A 22,098-nucleotide genomic window follows, 5' to 3' on the forward strand; every position below is an offset into this window, starting at 1 on the left:
TTAAGAAGATAGTAAAAGGTAAAAACACTAGACCAGCTATTTTTTTTATAAAACACAGATATAACTATAAATAACACAAAATAATGTATCACAATCAACAACAGGAAACAACAATCTACAACTCCAATACTCTAAACACTAAGAATGAACAGATTACTATGAAATAAATACTTTGTAATATCAAAAGTTACTGACACTAAATGCAATGTAGTATTCTGGATTGGATCCTGGAACAAAAAAAAAGGACATTAGTGAAAAAACTGGGAAAATCTTAATAAAATCTGTAGTGCAGTTAGTAATACTGTACCAATGTTAATTTCTTAGTTTTTCAAATGTCCCATGGGTATGTAAAATATCAAATTAAGGAAAGCTAGGCGAAGAGTATATGGCAACTCTCTGTACTCTCTTTACATTTTGTAAATCTAAATTTATTTCAAAATAAAAAACTTAAAAAAAGTTTTTGATACAGAAAAGATACTAATTCACAAATTCTTAAGATAGTTTAAAAAACCCAAATCAACAAAATTACTAATAAAGTTAAACATTTAATTATTGCAGTTAATAATTAGATATAAAATATAAGTACATTATACATAAATTAATCAGTATTTATGCTGTCATTTCTTCAATAAATATTCATTTAGTACCATTGCTAAGCAGCTTTTATATAACTTTAAGAAATATTACTAGCTTAAATTATTAAACACGCTTATATTTCTAATGTTGTGATATACTGTTGCTCACATTTATGATTTGATACTGAGTCCTTAATAATACAATTCTCAACTGAAATATCCTTTCATTATGCAAATGACTATCCGGGAACCCATAAAAAGGAAACAACTGGGAACTGCTACAGTTTATTAGGTTTCCTTTCTAATCTAAATACTCTTCTTTTTTTATTTACCAATTGCTATCTTTTACCATTAGACTTTATAAGAAAATCTGATGGCCCCTTCCTTAGCCATTCATTTTATCTACCTATGCCTTTAACTTTCCAAACCTTATTTCCAATCTGATCAAATTGAAAGACAGATACTGAAGAATGGCTGCAGACGGTTATAAATGTTGATTTCAAACACTAGAGCAGATGAGGGGAATATCAAGGAAGATGTATTTACAGGAAAAAAGTAGAGGTAAAAGAATTAACTTCCCCTTTAATGAGAAATAAACTTTAAGACTAAATTGACATAAGTTTTTGAAAACATGTAATAGGGAAAACAGCAAGAATGTAAGAGGAAATAACTATGTGGAGTAAAGATTATATATTAGAACAAGTAATCTAACCTAGCTAGTCTTTCAGATCGAATATTTTAGTGGAATCTTACTCCTTCAGGGGTATAATGGGAGAAAAAAAGGGATACACTTTGGAGTCAAATTGACATGTTAAAATCCTGAATTCATTACTTATTCATTACATGGCTTCAGATAAGGTACTTTTTTTTTTTTTAATAAACTGTAGTTCCATATCTGTATTAGGGGATAAAACTATGTACCTTGCTATATGTAAAGCACAAAGCAAAGTGCCTATTATTTTCATTATTCTTAAAATAATATCTGTATTGCTTTATGGTTATCTCTAGGATGTGACATAGATGGAATGAAAATTTTGCGAGGTAAGGTGGACATTTTGAAAAATAGGGAAGAAAAGGCAGGCCTTAAAGGGACCGTCTGAACACTCAAAGGACAGGAGGAGGGTTATAGGGACAATAAAGAAGGAATGGGTATACAAATGGAAATTCATATATGCTAAAGACACCTTTCCCCTATTTTGCAAAGCCATAAAATCCTCTGAATAAGAGTCATCCTTATCACCCCCTTCCACACTCTACTCTTAAATTAAAACCTAAGGTGATTTTATAAGAAAAAATAGGAAAAATAAATTTACAATTACTAATTTAGCAATCTAATTGAAATGCAGTTTCTGATAATCTAGTCCTATAATCATCTGTCCATGTTTTTCATGATTTCAATCATACATCCAATTTCTCAGCCTGATGAAAAATCACATCAGCCCCAAATTATATAAAAATTGGAAAATCACAACTTACCAAATCTTCTAAATTGAAAAGTTGTTCAAATCCCTCTGGAATGCAAGTTAGTTCATTATGCTGGAGATATAGACCTTTCAGGTTTCTTAAATTTGTAATTTCTTCAGGAAGTATTTGCAGTTTGTTATGGCTATTGATTGATAAAATAAATGCTGAGTAATTCAGTAACAACATAATAAAAATTTGTAAAGGTATTTTTGCTAACCAACTACATGGGCTCATTTTTAAAAATGAAATATGGTTACTAATTCTAAAAACTTATCAAACTTCACATCCTAAAAGTATATAACTCATTAAGATTATAGTCATCTAAAGTAATCAAATTGAGAGTTTCAAAGAAAACAAAGAAATAAAGGTTTTTATTTTTATTTTTTTTAAAAGATTTTTATTTATTTGACAGAGAGAGACACAGCAAGAGAGGGAGCACAAGCAGGGGGAGTGGGAGAGCGAGAAGCAGGCTTCCTGGTGAGCAGGGAGCCTGATGCGGGGCTCGATCCCAGGACCCTGGGATCATGACCTGAGCCAAAGGCAGACGCTTAACGACTGAGCCACCCAGGTGCCCCAAGAAATAAAGGTTTTTAACCAAATAATTTGTGAACTTTTGATTGCTTCCTTATAACCTACTCTTGATTTTATACGCAATGTGAGAGGATACACTGGACTCTTAATTTTTCATACTGTATCTGAATTTTTTTATTTTATTTTAAAGATTTTATTTATTTGAGAGAGAGAGAGAGAGAAAGAGAGAGTAGTGCTCATGTGAGCACAAGTTGGGGGAGAGGCGGAGGGAGAAGGAGAAGCAGGCTCACCACTGAGCAGGGAGCCCGAAGCAGGGCTCGATCCCAGGACCCCAAGATCATCACCCGAGCCAAAGTCAGACACTTAACCGACTAAGCTACCCAGGCGCCCCTGTATCTGAATTTTAGAATTCTGACAGAGATATGGGCACATATACACTACAATGGAGTCATAGCTTCTATGGGGAATGTGTTTCTAAGCTAGCACTCAAGACAAAAATAGCTATTTCTGTTTAAGGGCCTGGTATGTCCAGCTGAATGTAATGTGCAACTCCACTCTTCTTTGTACTTAGTTTTACTCAGCTCAGTCCTTCTGTAGAGGTACTTGGTTTATTTTTAGAAGTCCCAAGTCACTGAAGATGATACATTCCCTTATAATTAAGAGATGACCTGATTTAATTTATTCCCAGATTTACCTCAACTATTCACTTAGGAATTCCATTCTATTTTCATGCCATCTACAATTACTTAACAAATAACAGGGTAAAATGAGAAATATAATGGGGTAAAAATAACCTTAAATTATATAAAAATAAAACTAGTTGGAACAAAAATACCAAAAGATGTCTTCTAAAATAAATAAAAACCACTAAAAAATTGTCAAAAATTGGTTATTATTGTTGGTCACTTAATTGAAATCTTTGTAGATTTCACAGGGATGTAGTTGGGCAGAGATGTAATTCTAGCTACATATTTCCTCCATTCCTCTCCCCATCTATTTCCTCCATCCTAATGCTTATACTCTGAAGTGTTGGAAGCTAAAGCTAAAGCCAAAGCCATACCCAATCCATACTCCCTCACATATTCTCTCAACCCTCCCCATTCTTGCCTTTGCAGGCCACATCCTGCCTTGGACTTGTATGGGGAAGAGGTTCTGATGTAGCTTTCAACAACTAGCACCTTTTATGTATAGATATTTTTGTTGATTTGTGGTAATTTTTTCAACAGATGAGGACTGTAACTTAAGGAAACGTTTTCCCTCAATTAATTTACCCACAGAATACTGAGACTTGATTATGCTATGTTAGATAGATCTGTAACCATACCAATTTTATGAACCACAGTTTTTCAAACTATGTTTTGAACACTTAATAAACCTTTTTATTTTATCTCCTAAATGAAATCTTCCCAAATCCCTTTCCCCTAATCTGTGTATATATAATACGCATAAGGTACTTATTATTTCTTGGAAGTCTAGATGTGTATTAAAGGGCAAACAAAGTTAGCCAGAGCCTTAGCCACCTGGCTTCCTACATACCTACCAACAAGTACCAGAAGCATATCTGTAGAACTCCAGGAGTCCTCAGAAAAGTTTAAAAGCTACTAATACTAAAACCATGACATTTTTCATCATTAATGAAAGAATTATTTCAAATTTTTTCCTATTGCTTAACCTAGATATTTTTTAGAATATCAAAGTAACTTAAAACCTGAGATATCAACAAAAAGGTTACTAAAATAACCTGTAAAAATTGCTACATAAAAATAAAACAAAAAGAGGACACATGGGTGGTTCAGTTAGTTAAGATCTGCCTTTAGCTCAGGTCATTATCCCAGGGTCCTGGTATTGAGCCCCAGGTCCTCGGGCTCCCTGCTCAACAGGGAGTCTGCTTGTCCCTCCCTCTCTGCCCCCCTGCCCACTTGTGCTCTCTCTCTCAAATAAATAAAATCTTTTTAAAAATTAAAATAAATATATAAGTAAATAAAACAAAAAGTACTTAAAAAAATCAACTGGCCTTACATTTATAAAATCAGAAAAACATGCAGGCAATTCTGCAAAAATAATAAAAAATTCAACAAAAATCATCTGAGAAAATTTAAAATTCTTACTCTGGGGTGCCTGGGTGGCTCAGTCGGTTAAGCACCTGCCTTTGGCTCAGGTCATGATCCCAGGGTCCTGGGATCGAGTGCCGCATTGGGCCCCCTGCTCAGTGGGGAGTCTACTCTTCCCTCTACCCACCCCGCTCTGTCTCTCTCACTCTCTCCCTCAAATAAATAAAATCTATAAAAATAAATAAATAAATAGAAATTCTTACTCTGCTTTTACCACTTTGAGTTAATACAAAAATATTTTCTAGTATTAAAAAAAATTTTTAAAGAATATTAGATTTACACCCTTATATTAGCAATATTGAAATTAAATAAGCTTAAATTTTACCTGACATTAAGTTTCTGAAGATTTTCTAACTCTCTTATGGCAGAAGGAAGGGATGTCAGCTGATTATCATGTATCTAAAAGTTATTAAAAAACAGTCAATATCTTAGTCTTTTAATTAACCATATGAGTTTGCCATTGTACAGAATTCTTCAACAATAATTCTGCTATTCTAATTTAATAGTATACTTGGAGTATTGTTAATTTGTTCTATGTATAGAAGCAGAAAAGGAGTTTGAAGTTGACTAAGCTCCTGTTCAAAAGTCATGAAGTGGTAAGTCATCAATTTTAAATATTACGATAAAAAAAAATAACCTTACCTCATTCAGTGAAATTTCAATCTCAAATGAGAGATGAGAGGGTTAGAAACTAATAGCACTTGATGGTATAATTTATGTCAACATATACAAAAAATGAAAACAAGAAAGAGGAGGAGGACCTCTATTATGTTCTCATATTATTTTCAAGATATATGGAACCTTAGATTCAATCCATTCATTTTGCAAATGAGGAAAATAAAAGCTTCTCTAGAAATTTGACCAGATTCAACACTTTCAGACATGAATTGGAAGATTTCTGATGTTCCTAAGTAAAGTACATCAAAACTCCACAGATTGCGAAATAAACTACTCATGCTTTACAATATGACATGGCAACGAGACTAAAAAATAGTCCTTGAATAAACACACAAGAAGTTCAATAATTTAAGTCAGTACTGAAGTTTAAAAAAAAAAGTAATTCCAAGTACTGCTTTAATGTCTAGGTTGATGAAGAGAAAAATAACAGCAATAAAAGGAAAAAGATGAGCAACAGCAACCACTTGTTAAATATGGATTCTGTTTACATGCAATAATGCATTAAATTCTAAGAACAATTTTTAAAAATAGGTAGTAGTGTCAGTCCTGGTTTATAGATGTGGAAACTGAGGTACAATGAAGTAACTTTCCTGAGGTCACACAGCTATCAAGTGACGCAGTCACAATTGGAAGCCTTATGTTCTGTAAGTGCACTCTTAACCATCATGCTATGCCTATCAATAATTTATTCTTCCTTATGTTCTACCAATTAAACATGTGTTTTCTGCTTATCAAAGCCTAAATTTACCTTTAGAGTCTCCTTAACAACCCATATTGATACCAGTCAACTTACATCAAGAACAGTGAGTGCAGGCAGGAGTCGTAGGTCATCTGTAAGTGACTTAAGTTTATTGTTGGATATGATTAGTTTGGTCAAATCCGTCTGCTCCCACCATCGCTCAGTAGCACTGAATGAAAGATTCTGATTAGCTTCCTCAGGAATATCCACATTTATTCTCCAGACACACTGAGGTACTATTTCCATCACCACCACACCAAAAAGAAAGAAAACAAGAAGTGAGATACTAAGTGACATACTTTTATAATAGCCATTCAGTTTATCTATTGAAAAGCATTTTCTGAAACATTAAAAACTTTTTAAAAATTCAAAGAGCAATAAAGTACAACTAAAGTTGATTTTGTTCAAAAACAGAATGTGATATGTATTTTATATATTAAATCTTACTTTTATTTTCTTTTTTTTTAAGATTTTATTTGTCAGACAGAGAGAGAGAGAGAGCACAAGCAGGGGAGGGGCAGGTAGAGGGAGAGGGAGAAGCAGGCTCCCCACTGAGCAAGGAGCCTGATGCGGGACTTGATCCCAGGACCCTGGGATCATGACCTGAGCTGAAGGCAGACGCTTAACCATCTGAGCCACCCAGGTGCCCCTTACTTTTATTTTCATTCAACTATATTTACTATACACATACTCTGCACAGCACATTGTAGTAGATATATAAGACAATAAAGAAGGGACTTTATCATTATGCTAATACAATAAAAGCATGAAAATCAACATTTACAAGGTGATGTCCTGAGTTTTATAACAGGAGTATATGCTGTCTGAGAAAGCACTAGTAATAATAATATCTAATAATAATAGCTAACATTTACAAATATCAGGCAATTTTCTAACATACTCATTTAAACCTCATAATAACTCTGAGGTAGGTGCTATTACTATTCTCATTTATAGATAAGAAAAATGGGGCACAGAATGTATAATTTACCTAGGGCTATTAGCTAGTAGGTAGCAGAAATGGGATTCAAACATGTGCACAGCTATATTGTCTTGACTCTCAGTGGACATTTGGAAGGCATAACTAATTCTGGTAGCTGCTATTTTACCTAACATACAATTTTATTTCTTACTCCATCACACAATATTGTGTGAATTCTACTGCAGCAAATACAGTAACCTCTTAAACACAGCAAATAAGACCATATAAATTGAACAGGGAAGAGTCCAGGTTCACCACTATAAAATCTGAAACTCCAGAGGGTATTAACTTGCTATAGCGTTGTAGCAAAACTATTTTAGAGTCCTTCATTCCAGGGCACCTGGGTGGCTCAGTCGGTTAAGCGTCTGCCTTCGGCTCAGGTCATGATCCCAAAGTCCTGGGATCGAACCCCACATCAGGCTCCCTGCTCAGTGTGGAGCCTGCTTCCCCCTCTCCCTCTGCCTGCCCCCCCAACCCCTCATGTGCTCCCCCTCTCTCAAATAAATAAAATCTTAAAAAAAAAAGTCCTTCATTCCTTCATAAAAGGACTACATAGTAGTATGATCTAGAACTTTCAGCGGTTATTAATCAAGGCAACAACTGGTTATATCCTGCAGTCATTGACTAAGATGTCAGAATGAGACTAAATGGAAAGCTGTGGTCCAAGTTTCAAATTCAGCACAGTGAAGTATAATTCAGGATTACTAATCTGATATAATGGTTTTATAGTAGCAAAGCAAAGCTCCTGAAATCCATGAGACTTACACTCCTTCAAAAAATGGGGTATCTATATTCATATTAGAATGAATGAAAAGATCCCTTTCCTACCCCTTCTCTCTGGTTAGGTAGCCTCTTCTTTATACTTCTACCAATGAATCCAGATAATATGAATATTATAGAATATAAGTCCATTCATGTTTCTGTTTGTGGATAGAGGTTTATTTTTAAAGTAAAGCAAAATAAAAAGAATTCACTCTCCCCAACTTTTTCGAGAGCAAAAGCACCATAAAATGTACCATTATTACTACTATTACTATTACCATTGCTACCATTATTATTATTATTATTTTGGTATATAGCTATGGATGGTTGAGTGGGAATAAGAAATAGAGATCAACTACAGATTAGCATGAGAATTTATTGACACCAAAAGAATCCATATAACTGGCGATGTTCATGTATTTGACTAAATATCAATGTTACTCTTGAGAAATTTTTTTTTTAAAAGTTACCAACATGCCATCCAGGTTCAGTCACCAACAAAAATTTCCAGAACAAAAAAACAAGGCAAGACGAAACAATACAAAACACACAAAAAGGTACAGAAGAAACTATGTGATATGCACAACTCTACTCCTAAGAAAATATATAGAGCATTTGTGCATCTATTTTTCTCTGATACCTATATATCGGTACATGAGGATGATTATAATTAAAAAGCAATGTAATAACAAATTTTGGTGGGGACGAAGGCAGGGAGCACAAGAAATTCACACAACATAATGAAAATACCTGTTACCCATCAACTATACTAAATCAATGTTACAATTTTATCATTATTTCAGATTTTTTTGTTAGCAAAATTTGTCCTTGTGGGAACTATCAAGGAATGGATAACTGTTGATACTATATTGTTACTGACCATGTATCAATTTGCTTTTCCATAAACACTGACATACTGCTCATTCTTTTCCCCATTACAGTTTGTGAGGTATCCCAATTTCTTGAAGAGCTTACAGCTTCAAGATTCATGTCACTTTTCTCTCCCTACCCCAAAACACAAAGAACCACTAAAAGTTATAAAAAGTCCTAATTATTGAGGAATTCTATAGAGCCATCCTAAAATAGCTTACCAATGCATGAAACAATCAGGTAAAGATAAATGTCAATAGGCATATAAATGTGAAAAAAAATTACTATGTAGTCAGGTTTATTTATTTATTTATTTGGCTCCACACCCAGTGTGGAGGCCAACATAGGGCTTGAACTTACAACCCTGAGATCAAGACCTGAGCTGAGATCAAGATTTTGACACTTAGCCAACTGAGCCACCCAAGTGCCCCTCATTTGCTTTATGTAAAATTTAAAGTATTATATAAAATGTCAAATATATACATAAATTTAGAGAATAGTATAATGAAGTAACACTCCATGTATCCATCATCCACCTATAACAATTATCAACTCATGTCCAGTCTTGCTTCATAAATAATCTCATTTTATAATAATCTAAGCTACAATCATAAACTAGAAAAAGTACCCAAAGTAAACAAAAGCAAAGAAATAGAGGGGAAATCAATGAAACAGAATAGATAAAAAACAATGAAACCAATACCTGTTCTTTGAAAATTGGAATACCACCTTAGATCCTACAGATGTTAAAAAGATAAGGGAATATTATAAACAACTTTACATCTATAAATTCAACAGCTTAATTAAAATAAACAAATTCCTTGAAAGGGGGAAAAAAAACCACAACAGCAATATAAAACCTGAGTAGCCTTGCATCTATTAAAGAAATTGAATTTGCTATTTTAAATATTCCCATTTAAATATTTAAAACATATTTAAAACAAAGAAAACTCCAGGCCCAGATGGCTTCACTGGTGAATTCTAACAGACATCTGGAGTAGAAATGATATTAACTCTACATAGACTCTTTCAGAAAACGGAGGAAAGAGCAATCCCTCACTCATTTTATAAAGCCAGCATTAGCCTGATACCAAAACCAGACAAAGACATTAAAAGAAAAAAGAAAAAGAAAAAAACTACAAACTCCCTAATGATTATAGGCTCAAAATTCCTTAACAAATTTATTACCTACATATAAAAAAATACATCAGAATCAAGTGGGAATTACATCAAGAATGAAAGACTTTTAACATTTGAAGATCAATGAGATCTATCATATTAACAGAAAAAAAGGCACCAATGATTCTCAAGAAATGCAAAAAAAAAAAAAAGCATCTGACAAAAATAAACACGAAGAAGCTCTCAAAAACCTAAGTACTGAAGGGAATTCCTTTGACCTAACAGGGGGTTTCTATGAAAAGCATATAGCTAACATCATACATAATGGTAAAGACTAAGTGCTTTCGCCCATTATCACTACTTCAGAATTTTACTCTGGGTCCTGACCAATGTAGTAAGATAAGGAAAATAAATAAATGGCATTCAGATTGGAAAGGAAAAAGTAAAACCATCTCTATTAGTAGAAAACATGATCATCTATGCAGAAAATCCTAAGGAATCTATAAAAAAATTATATGGAATGTGTTTAGAGATTCCACAGAATTCAAGGTTAATATACAAAAAATCAACTGTGCTTCTATGTATTAGCAATCAATAAATGAAAATACTTTTTAAATGCTTAAAGATTTATAAGACACAGCATCTAAAACCATGAAATAGGGCTAAGCTTAACAAATATATGCAAAACCTTTGGTATGAAAATAAAAAATATTGCTGTGAAAATTCAGAGGTCTAGATAAGCAGATAAATATACCACATTACAAACTAATTAAGTTGTCACTTCTCCCCAAGGTGACTTACAGATTCAGCACAATCCTAATCAAAATCTCAGACGGCGTTTCCACAGAAATTAACAAGCTGATTCTAAAATGTATTATCAAAATGCAAAAGAACTAAAATAGATAAAATAATTTTTGAAACAGTAGAAAAAAGTTGTAGAACTTAATGGTACTTGATTTAAAGTCTTACCATAAAACTTGTCAAGACAGTGTATTAGTATAAAGATATATAAATCAATAGAAAAAATGAGTTCAGGAATATTCCATGCAATAATATATTATCAATTATTTTCAACAGAAGTGCCAATTTAATAAGAAATAGTCTTTTCAACAAATGGCACTGGAACTGTAAATTCATGTGGATAAAAAAATGAACCTCCACCTTTACCTTATGACACACCCTAAAATTAACTTAAAATAGATCATAGACTTAAATATGAAAGACAAAACTATATAAAACTTCTAAAAGAAAGCAGAGGAGAAAATCTTCACAGCCCCTGGATGGATAAAATTTCTTAGTACAGAAAAAGTACAAATCCCAAATGAAAAATAATTGATAAATTGGACTTCCTCAAAACTGAAAACTTATGTTTTTCTAAAGAAATTATTAATCCTCAGACCAGGAAAATATATTAGATATCAATAGAGATAGATATCTGAGAAGTACTTCTGTCCCCAAAATATAAAAGTTCTTACAACTTAAATACAAATAGCCCAATTTAAAAATAGACAAAAAATCTGAACACTTGGCAGAAGATATACAAATGGCCAATGAACATTGAAAAAGATGCTCAACATCATGAGTCATTAAGGAAATATAAATAAAATCATAAGGAGGTACTACCATACAAGCACAAGAATGCTAATGTCAAAAAGACTGACAATACAAAGTGTTGGTAATGATCTGGAGCAAATGAATCTCCCATGTTTACTGGGAGCAAAAAGCTTAGTAAATTCTTATAAAGTTAAATATACACTTATTACTATATGTCAAGCAATTCTACTCCCAGGTATGTAACTCAACAGGAATGCTAATATATGTCTACACAAAGACTTTACTTGAAAGCTCATGGCAGTTTTATTCATAACAGCCAAAAACTAGAAGCAAATCAAATGTTGATCACAGGTGAATGGATAAACAAACTGAGGTATATACATACAACGGACTATTACTCAACAATAAAAAAAACTACTGATATAAGCAACAGGGATGAACCTCAGAAAACATACTAAGCAAGAGAAGCCCAAAACAAAACAAAAATTGCAAATGTATAATTCCGTTTAAATGAAATTCTAGAAGCAGCTAATCTATACTGACAAAAAGCAGATCACCAGTTGTGTGGAATTAGCAGTGGGGGTTGACTGACAAAAAAGGGGCATAAGGGGGGTGCCTGGGTGGCTCAGTTGGTTGAGCGACTGCCTTCGGCTCAGGTCATGATCCTGGAGTCCCGGGATCGAGTCCCGCATCGGGCTCCCTGCTCAGCGGGGGGTCTGCTTCTCCCTCTGCCCTCTTCCCTCTTGTGCTCTCTGTCTCTCATTCTCTCTCTCTCAAATAAATAAATAAACTCTTTAAAAAAAAAAAAAAAAAAAAAAAGGGGCATAAGGGAACTTTTTGAGTGTTGGAAATACTCTGTATTTTTTACTGCGGTAGTGGTTACACAACTGTATGTATGTGTATATATATGTGTGTGTGTGTATATATATATATATCAAAACTCGCTGAATGGTACACTTAAAATGGATGCATACATTGTTTATAAATTATACCCCAATAAGGTTAACTCAAAAAAATAAAGATGATGTAATATATCAAGGTAATCTTATGTATGCATATATTCACATATATGTATATATATATCAAATGAATAAACAAATTGAGATACATATATATGCATAAATACACATACATATATATACCTACACACACATATATATATTTCTCACAAGATGATAATTGTTTCAAACAGTACTACTCGATACAGCTTTCTGCAATGATGGAAATATCCTATATGTTGCACTATTCAACATGGTAGCCGCTAGCTGCATACAACACTTAAAATGTGGCTAAAGAACATGATTTTTAATTTTATTTAATTTTGGTTAATTAACATTTAAATAGCCATATGTAACTAGAGGCTTCCACAATGAACAGAATGGCCATTAACGAAGACTGAGAAAAGATTCCTTTGCATGTTTTTTTGGTGCATATTACTTTATCTTCCATTGACAATAGCTAATTATAGAAATGGGGACTACAGATGAGTTGATGGCAGAGAACTGTCTAATTTGGGGAAGATACTTAGAAGTGGGTAAGGGAAGAAACAGAGAAGAAATAAAAAAAAAATGTTTAAAATGGTGTTTACATGGAAGGCTAAAAGAATGTGTAGCCAGTAAACTACAGAAGCAACAAACCATGAAATTTAAAAATCTATTTTGATGGTTTTGAACAGTTGCATAGATACAATGATCACCCATAGTATATGATATTTCCTTAAAGTAGAAAATCGTAATCATTCCTATTAAGGTCTATACCCTTGTATATGTAGATTCCATCTGCTAAACGGTTGTAAATATATGAAACTATAATACACCGTATCACATCATGGATGTATCACTGACCAAAGAGTCAGAGAACTAAGTGTTGGTTTAAACTGCGCAACTAATCAAACTGGCCAGTAATCCAACATCTCTGGTTACCAGTTTCCTTGTTGATTAAATAAGAGGGCCCCACAGTAACATAAAAGCTAGGTAGGATGCAGCAGTAGTAATACAAAAAGTCTTCTGCTAGGTGCAGAACAATATTTTAATATCAGCTTATCCTACAATTGCCATTCACTAAACCCTCTACCGAATTATGAGGATTTTACAGGAATAAAGCAGTAAATCCAGCACTATGTAAAAGATCAGGGAAAGCTCATTGATAAACATCCAAATTTCTCCACAGTGGCCCCTTTACATTAAAGAAAGAATCCCATACTGACGATCCACAATACTGCAGTGTCACTTTCAGACTATCTTTAAAGTTTAATAAGAAACAAATACACTTATACACTTATACACACACACACCACCAGAGTAAAATTAAATAGTTATATAGAAAGCATTAACTCAGTTTCAGCTTGAGATTGACCCAGAGGAATGTATCTTTGTATTTTAGAACACCTGAGTCATTGTTATGTTAGAATGCATGAAGAGAACTGTTCTCTCCTGAAGTCCCACAGGATACTGTAAAAAAAAAAAAAGAAAGAAAAAGAAACAATGTTTAACATATAAAAAAGAAGACATTTTTACCAATCACTTTAAGAGAAAAACAAGTTTGAATTTATACTTTAATTTGACGGTACATTCAGCTTTATAGTGAAGATAAGCCTCACTGAAACTGTAATTCCATTCTTCCCAATCTGTACTTTTCCTGTGACAATAACTATGACAGATGGCATTCACTTAACTAATACCCTCTGTCCTCTCCTACTCAAGAAAACATACTAAAATGCAAATGAGTGAACATATTAATATAGGGATAAGTTTAAGTTCTGCACTAATTTATTAAACACATTTGGCACTGATAGCAACTCGAGATACACTTTTCAAGAGATTGAAACACTGAAGTTCAGAACTATTTTAACAGACCAAGAAATAGGAATGGCACTTTTAATTAACCATCTAGTTCCTTGTTTCATAACCCAAACAAGCAAACTTCCCTGGATTTCAGTATACTAAAAACTAAATGTTTACCTCAAGATTCTGCTATTATATACAGATTAAAACACTTTCCTCTTGTTTTCATTTCTAAGAATGTTCAAGAATAGCTTATTTGGATGATCCACTCAATAGTTTCTTTCTGGAATTATTTGTTATTAAAATGTGATACTTTGGTTAATTCTTATTAGCTGTTTAGACTATTAAATTCGATTAAGACAACCAGTAGTCAAAACAGAGTTAAGCTAAATAGTAAAGCAGAACACAGTTAATATAGATTTAAGGATGGCTGTTTAAAACTTGGGAAATATATGGTTTATGTTACACTTTTTACTGTGTCATAACAAACTGTACATACTGAAAAATGCAAATTCTCAGTACCTTTAAACAGAAGGCATGACATCGTGAGGCCTAGAAGCCCTAAACCTATTTACTTAATTCCACAAATGGAAACTAACCAAACTGCTCTCTTCAAAATAAGGATACCCTTATACCCATATTTCCCTTTCAAATAATGGTTTCCAAATAAATTTAATTGGTTTGTTTAGTAAAGTATCCACTTACCAATTCTCCTGTCAGTTCAACAATGTGGTTTCCTTTAAAATTCACAGCATTCTTTTTGTTCCAAACTCTGGTACCTTTTACTTTCATTCAGTTTCTGATGTATCACCCAAAAACATTTTCTACACTACTATTCTACCAATGTCACGTAACCACAAGGCAACAATCAATACCTCCTTTTCAACTCCATCTTTCTTTTATCTGATCCAGTGAAAAAGCTGCAATATCCATACTAAATCAAACAATGATATATTTTTGTGTACTTGTTCAGAAAAAGAGCTGTCATTCAAAAATTTCCAGAATATTTCTAATATTCTTCTTTGAAGTTGGTTATTAACAGTTATTTTGTTTCAGCACGCCTTTGTCAGTTTATAGAACTGACACTCAAGAATGATAACTTTAAAACTGCCAACAATATTCAAATGTTTAAGTATATTATAGTAGTCATAAGATGAAATATTATAGTCATTAAAAATAATCAGATTATTCAAGTGACACCAAAAAATGTCCAAACATAAGTACAGCAGGACTCAGTACAATTCTAAATTTGTTTAAAATAAAAAACACAAGGCAAATTATACATCGTATTCACACAAAAAAACTTTAGAAGAAAAACCTTCAATATATCAACAGTGACTAACCCTGAATGATTATTTTCCCTTTTTATGCTTTCTATAGATTATACTTTTTCTATAATAGACACAATGTTTTTATAAAGAAGAAAATGATAAATGGGTATTTTCATAAAAGAACTATGGCCTATCAAAAGAAAGGGTACTAAAAGCCATCAAGAGTACTCATTTCAGTTACAGGTAGAAATTAAGGTGTACTGGGTACCAGTTAACACCCTATTAGGGTAATAAAATGCCTCACTGCTCTTAGAGCTTCCACTAAGAAGAATCAATTCAAGAAGGCCACCATCTAAGAGAAAGAATAAACAGAATTTTAACTGCTTTGGGTTATATACATCAAAATGAAAGGCTAGGTTCTATTTTTCCAATATAGAAATAATGGACATGAGCAATTTTAAATTGCTGCATAAATATGGAGGGAAGAAAGACCTGGAGTACAACACAAAAATTTGTTATTTGTTCAATAAGTGCAATTCTTAATAAATAAATTTAAATAAAACATATTAAAATGCCTATGTGACTATAAATTGTTTGAAGTGTTAATTTGCTTCTTCACAATATCTGGAAGAACCACAGATAGCAGATATATAACAAATGCAATTTAAATAAGTGTCTGTAACTCCCCACAGCATTCAAACACTTTCATATTTATTATCTCATATCTTTCATATAAAATATCTCATGATATCTCATACATATTGATAGCAATCAGAAAGCCATGTTTGATAATCGCTTTTGAACATAATTCATAATTTTAGGTAATAACATTTAGAGATAATAATAAAAATAATGATAATAAAAATAATAAAAATGTTTTTATTTTTATTTATTTATTTGGAGATAGAGAGAAAAAGGGGGGTGGGGGCTTGGGGAGAGGGCAGAGGGAGAGGGAGAATGAGAATCTTAAGCAAGCTCCACGCCCAGTGTGGAGCCCGACATAGGGCTCGATCTTAGGACCCTGAGATCATGACTTGATCCGACATTAAGGGTTGGATGCTTAACCAACTGAACCACCCAGGCACCCCAAGAAGACTTTTTAAAAAATGAGTATATTTTAAAAAGTATAACAGTAAAAGGGACAAGACAGTAAAAGTTTATCAGAAAATAGTAATCATTTTTCTACAACTAACTTATGTCAAAAAACAAAACCACTTATGTAGCCTTCATCTATATGTCATATAACACAGACTTTAAAAAATCCTAACAGGCCATTAGCCTTTTATGTATCACTTATTCATTGAACCCTAACTTACTGAACAGAGACATGCAGCATGAAAAGGCAAAGGACAACCATGCTCAACAGTAAGAAAACAAACAACCCAATTAAAAAATGGACAAAAGATCTGAAAAGGCACCACACCAAAGAAGATATACAGATGGCAAACAAGCTTATGAAAAGATGTTCCACATCATATGTCATTAGGGAATAGGAAACTAAAACAACATTGAGACAGGACTACATACTTAATAGAATGGCTAAACTCCAAAAACTTGATAATACCAAATAGCAGCAAGGAAGTAGAAGAGGAACTTTCATTCATTGCTGTTGAGAATGCAAAATGCTACCTCCATTCTGGAAGACAGTCTGGCAATTTCCTACAAAGCTAAGCGTAGTCTTACCATGTGATCTAGCAATGGCACTCTAAGTTTACACCCAATTAGTTGAAAATTTACGTCCACACAAAAACCTGAGCACAAATAGCAGCTTCATTCATAACTGCCAATAACTGGAAGCAACAAAAATGTCCTTCAAAAAGTAAATGGATAAAATGGCATATCCATACCATAGAGTAATATCCAGTGATAAAAAGAAATGAATTATCAAGCCACAAAAAGACATGGAAGGACCTTAAATGCATACTGCTTAGTGAAAAAAGCCAGTCTGAAAAAGCTACTTATTGTATAATTCCAATTATATGGTATTTGGGGAAAGGCAAAACTACAGGAGCAGAAAGAATGGTGGCTGCCAGCCTTGCCAGAATGAACAGGTAGAGCCCAGAGGATTTTTAGGGCAGTAAAACTGTTCTATATGATACCATAATGGTGGATACAGGACATTATGCATTTGTCAAAACCCACAGAGCTATACAATACTAAGAGTGAACAGTAATGTGAACTATGGATTTTAATTAATAATAATGTATCAATATTAGTTCATCAACTGTAACAAGTACACTAACATTAATGTAAGATGTTAATAAAGGGAAACCAAAAGCTGGGGTAAGGGTGTATATGGGAACTCTGTACTATCTGTTCAATTTTCTGGAAACCTAAAACTATTCTAAAGAGACTTGTTCTACAATCTAAAAGACTGTTTTAAAAGATTAGTTGTTTGGGGAGAAGAATTTTTCATTACTGTCGTTGTTAAAGTATAGGATTCTGAGAAAAGATGGGAGGGCCTTGTAAATACTTAAGGGCAAGATTTCAAAAGGTTTTTGTATGTTGCACTAAGAACTTTATACTGAATCTTATGATGTATGGGGAGTCATTAAATGTGAGTGACATAATAAGATCCAGGTTTTAGAAAGATAAGTCTTGGTAAGGACACTGTTTTAGAGTGTGAGACTTAAGAAATCCAGGAAAGCATTTAGGAAGCTATTACAATGTTAACAGTGATAGCAATAAAAATGATAATTTTTACTGTGTCCTTTTTATTACCAAGGACTTTGTGTGTATTATCTCAATTAAATCTTAGTAGGCCCTATTATCACTACACATTATAAATGAGAAAATAAGGTACAGTGAGATTAACCATCTCAAAGTTACATGAGCAAAGATATGCAGATAAGGAGCATGGCTCCATGAGGGGCTATACATGTTTCAGAATTACAGTGGTTTGGGTGTCAAAGTTTGAACGACAAGAGATGTTGAAGGCTATAGCTAGATAAACACATTCTACATTATGATAACAAGGATTTCTTTTTGATTTATAAGGTACAAATACCATGTGCTTCTCCCATTTATATTTTTCTCCTCTATGAAAAACTATACCCCCACTCATTCAACATAATTTATTGAGTACCTAGTATGTGCCAGGTATTGTGGTAAGCTCTGTTTACACAGTAATAACCTAAACAGTCCTGATCATGTCATCATGGAGTTAAGAGTCAAAATTCATTTGCTCCCTTAAACTTTAATAGACAAAATCATCTGGGTCCAATCAAAAAGTACGTTCCAGTACACCACTTAGTATTCAGAAATATTCATTCATTCACTTATTCCTTCCACAAACATTTAATAAGAATCTATTATGAACCAAGCACTGTTTTGGTTGTTAGTGAGACAACAGTGAATAACACAAAGCTCCTTGATTTCATGAAACTAACATTCTAGTGGGAGAGCAGGGAAGACAATAAACAAATACATAATATAAATTCTGATAGTGATAAATGTTATTAAAAAATTAAACAGGTAAAAAAAAAAAAAACATAGTGTTAGCAATGGTATTTATTGATTAGGGTAGTTAGGAAGGGCCTGTATGAGGTGTGACCTTTGAGCAGAGTCCTACAGGAAGCAAAAAGCCCTAGTCAGGTATCAAGGAAAATGTTCCAGCCTCTGAGAAAAACAAATGTGTATGTACATCTGTAGTTTTAAAATATTTATGTTTCCATTGATTAAAAGCTTTTCCAGATAGAGCAGAGATTTTATGTCATATACCCTTTCATTTGTTCTGAAAGTATTTGCTTGGTCTACTCTATATATGACACAATAAAAAAGCAATCATTGTAAGGAAAAATGGAAGGTTTCAATCCCAGATAGCCTAAAACCTGAATATAAGTAGAGAAAAACATTACAGGAAGAATGCTATATTCTCTCCTCCCAATCCCTCCCTTACACAAGAGACAATCACAAGAGCATTTGGCTATTATTCATTCATGGTATCCAGAGAGGTGCTTGTTGATCTTTACTAGGTTTTTGAGGATGGTCTCAAATTCACTTTGTGTGGCATCTATCTTGATCCTCAATTTAAGAAATATGCTCAGAAAAGTAGGAACCGAACGTGCCAGACCGAACCAGTGGGAATGTGATGGGTGCCTGAATTAGAGCCCGGGGGTCCTGGTTAGGAGACTGTGGCAAAGATGGTCAAAAAAAGCAGGCCAAGGAAAGGGAGTCTGCACAATAGCACAATCTGGTCGTACCTCTGGATCTTACCTTCACTGAGATTCCGACCCGAAAGGTTTAACTGGCCGCTCTTCCTCGCTGCCTTTAACAGCCCCTGCGGTACTGAAGCACCGAAGTCTCTCCTCTCAGCTCTGAAACCCACTCGGGTATCCCGCTCCGCCACTCCCTTCAGGCGCGACATGTTCAAACCCTTTAGTCCAGAACCGGAGCCCCGCGCGTGACGTTTAAAGGTGGCGCCGGCATGCTACCCCGCCCCTGCCGTGAGCGCGCGCTCCGTGCGCTGTGCTCGCGGCCTGGCGACGGGCCTTCGCTCTCCGCGGCGCGGCCCCGATGTCGTCACCGCCAGAGCCTGGGCTGGAGGGTAGAGGAGCCCTTCCCGTTGCCGGTGCCGGCCTTGTGTCTTGCAATTACTTCGCTCAAGTAAGTGCGTTTAACGGGCTGAAGAGGGGCTTTAAGGTTTTATTGTTTGTACTGTTACTGCGACTCCAGCCTTCTCTTCTGTGCTGCCGCCTTGGCGGGGGTGTCAGGGAAGGATAACCTCTCTCCTCGCCTGGCCTGAACGTGGGCCTTGACTAAAACTTGAGACCTGGGCGCGGTCTGCAGCCTCTCTGGACCCTAGTGTGTGTTTGTCGTTTGTGGTGGTGGCGCAGGACCTTCGTCCGGCGTAACAAGTAAAACAGATTTCTGTTCTTCGCGCGTATACCCGGACTCCTAGAATTAGAGCACCTTGCCTGCTGTTGTATTTAGTTTATGGTCCAGAATAGGAGGTGGTGTGAAATGGAAGGGCTGGCATCAGAGGAGAAAAAAGAAAGCTTAATGATAAATGTTCTCTCCACTGGACAGTGTACAGAGACAAGTGGAGGCGCAAACTTTAGTGTAGCGAAAACAGCTTGGACTTTGAAGCCCAGGAGATGTGAGTTCGAATCCCAGCTGCTTCTGTATCTTACCAGCCGTGTAACTAACTAGGCAGTTTATTTGCCCGTTTTTAAAGCTTACTTCTTTTTAGTGAAATTAGGAATAATTCCTATCTCATTCGGTTTTTTTGTTTGTTTGTTTGTTTAAATAAGTGAAGATAGAGCTTTAACTATTGAGTGCTTGGTGAGGAAAGGGACTCCAGGATAGAAAATGAAAATTTTGTCCGATACGTCGGTTTTCCTGGGTAGTTAGTTTCTGTCTGAAATGTACACCTGTATTGATTCATTCGACAAATAATGAGGAATTCATCATCTTCAGTACTGTGCTGGGTGCTAGACTTTTCTTTTGCCTGAAGTGATTTTGTTTTAAAAGGCATATACCGGGAAATATCCTCCTAACCCTCTATTAACTTGGGGATCTGTAGGATGTTTGAAAGGTAGGATGACGGCCCACTGACAGATTCTGCAGCACAGAGTTTTGCCTGAGTCCAGGTTCTTGCTACCTGTAAAATTCGGTTTTTAACCCTCTCTCACTTTTACTTCTTGGTTCTTTAGAGTTCTTTACACTAAAAGTGAATAGCAGAAAAGTACCAGTAGTTAAACTACCAAGCAAGAAGAGTGGGTTTTAGTGCAAGGACCCTAGTTTTTGCAAGGTCACTAATGAGCCTCCTCCCCACCCCAAGTTTATCTTGACAGTAATGATTATTTCCACCTTACTGAGGGGTAAGTGCCAGGCTCAATGCTAATAATACCTCCTTTGCTATCTCTTATTCAGCGCAATAACCAATTTTGCAGGTGAAGAAATTGAGGCTGAAAGGGATTAAGGAACTTGTTGAATGAAGGTCACAAGTTTCTGTAAGTGGTATAGCCAAGAATATGAACCTAAGTCTCTCTCCGAAGTCGTTCTTGTTAATCATTATGATTTGCCTAGTGGCTTTTATTTCATCATTTTCAACGACTTTATCCTAGAACCATTTTAAGGGACACTTCAATTATGTTTTAAAAAGAGGGTTTTGTCTTTTTTTTTTTTTTTTAAAGATTTTATTTATTTGCGAGAGAGAGAATGAGAGACAGAGAGCATGAGAGGGAGGAGGATCAGAGGGAGAAGCAGACTCCCTGCCGAGCAGGGAGCCCGATGCGGGACTCGATCCGGGGACTCCAGGATCATGACCTGAGCCGAAGGCAGTCGCTTAACCAACTGAGCCACCCAGGCGCCCTTGTCTTTTTTTTAATTAGGGAAAAAAACTTTTCCTCTTTTGTAGCATGTAACAGCCTACCTTTGGAGGATGAATTGCTCAAGTATTAAAGTTTACAGTAGCTACCACTGCCCCATCATAGATGCCTTTTTTAGTTCAATATTTTTTAAAATAACAGCAAGGTATAATATTTTCATTTATTGTGCTTCTACTTGAAGTTAAATATTTCGTTATTGATGCTTAATTATAGTAAACATTGCTGCATTTTGTAAAAGAGAAGCATAATTCTGTTTAATGGCAAAGTAATTCTGAAAATCCAAGTGACCATATACTTGTGGTAAACTTCAATAGATATAAACTGACA

The 22,098-nt window shown here is 34.5% G+C and overlaps 2 protein-coding genes across 10 annotated transcripts in view; one reads left to right on the plus strand and one right to left on the minus strand.

Moving 5' to 3' along the window:
* LRRC40 (leucine rich repeat containing 40) overlaps positions 1 to 19,852 on the minus strand; it is a 47,172-nt gene extending 27,320 nt beyond the window's left edge. The window contains exons 1-4 of one of the 2 annotated variants that reach the window (XM_081818623.1): positions 19,655 to 19,852; positions 6,153 to 6,334; positions 5,007 to 5,080; positions 2,052 to 2,181 (exon numbers count right to left, since the gene is read on the minus strand). In XM_081818623.1, the coding sequence (XP_081674749.1) occupies positions 2,052 to 2,181; positions 5,007 to 5,080; positions 6,153 to 6,334; positions 19,655 to 19,805 (537 nt within the window). In that variant the 5' untranslated portion in view covers positions 19,806 to 19,852. The remainder of the gene's footprint in view (positions 1 to 2,051; positions 2,182 to 5,006; positions 5,081 to 6,152; positions 6,335 to 19,654) is intronic. The other variant, XM_081818622.1, reaches the window with a different exon arrangement.
* A 57-nt stretch (positions 19,853 to 19,909) lies between these two features.
* Positions 19,910 to 22,098, plus strand: part of SRSF11 (serine and arginine rich splicing factor 11) — a 43,190-nt gene continuing 41,001 nt past the window's right edge. For 3 of the 8 annotated variants that reach the window (XM_031041477.2, XM_081818628.1, XM_031041507.2), the window contains exon 1: positions 19,937 to 20,044. The gene's annotated coding sequence lies outside the window, so the exon portion shown is untranslated. Of the gene's footprint in view, positions 20,045 to 22,098 lie in introns of all 8 variants that reach the window. The other 5 variants (XM_081818625.1, XM_081818629.1, XM_081818626.1 and 2 more) reach the window with 4 other exon arrangements.

This window comes from Leptonychotes weddellii, chromosome 4 (assembly GCF_054177405.1).
Source record: "Leptonychotes weddellii isolate Sample4059 chromosome 4, ASM5417740v2, whole genome shotgun sequence".
Taxonomy (NCBI): Eukaryota; Metazoa; Chordata; class Mammalia; order Carnivora; family Phocidae; genus Leptonychotes; species Leptonychotes weddellii.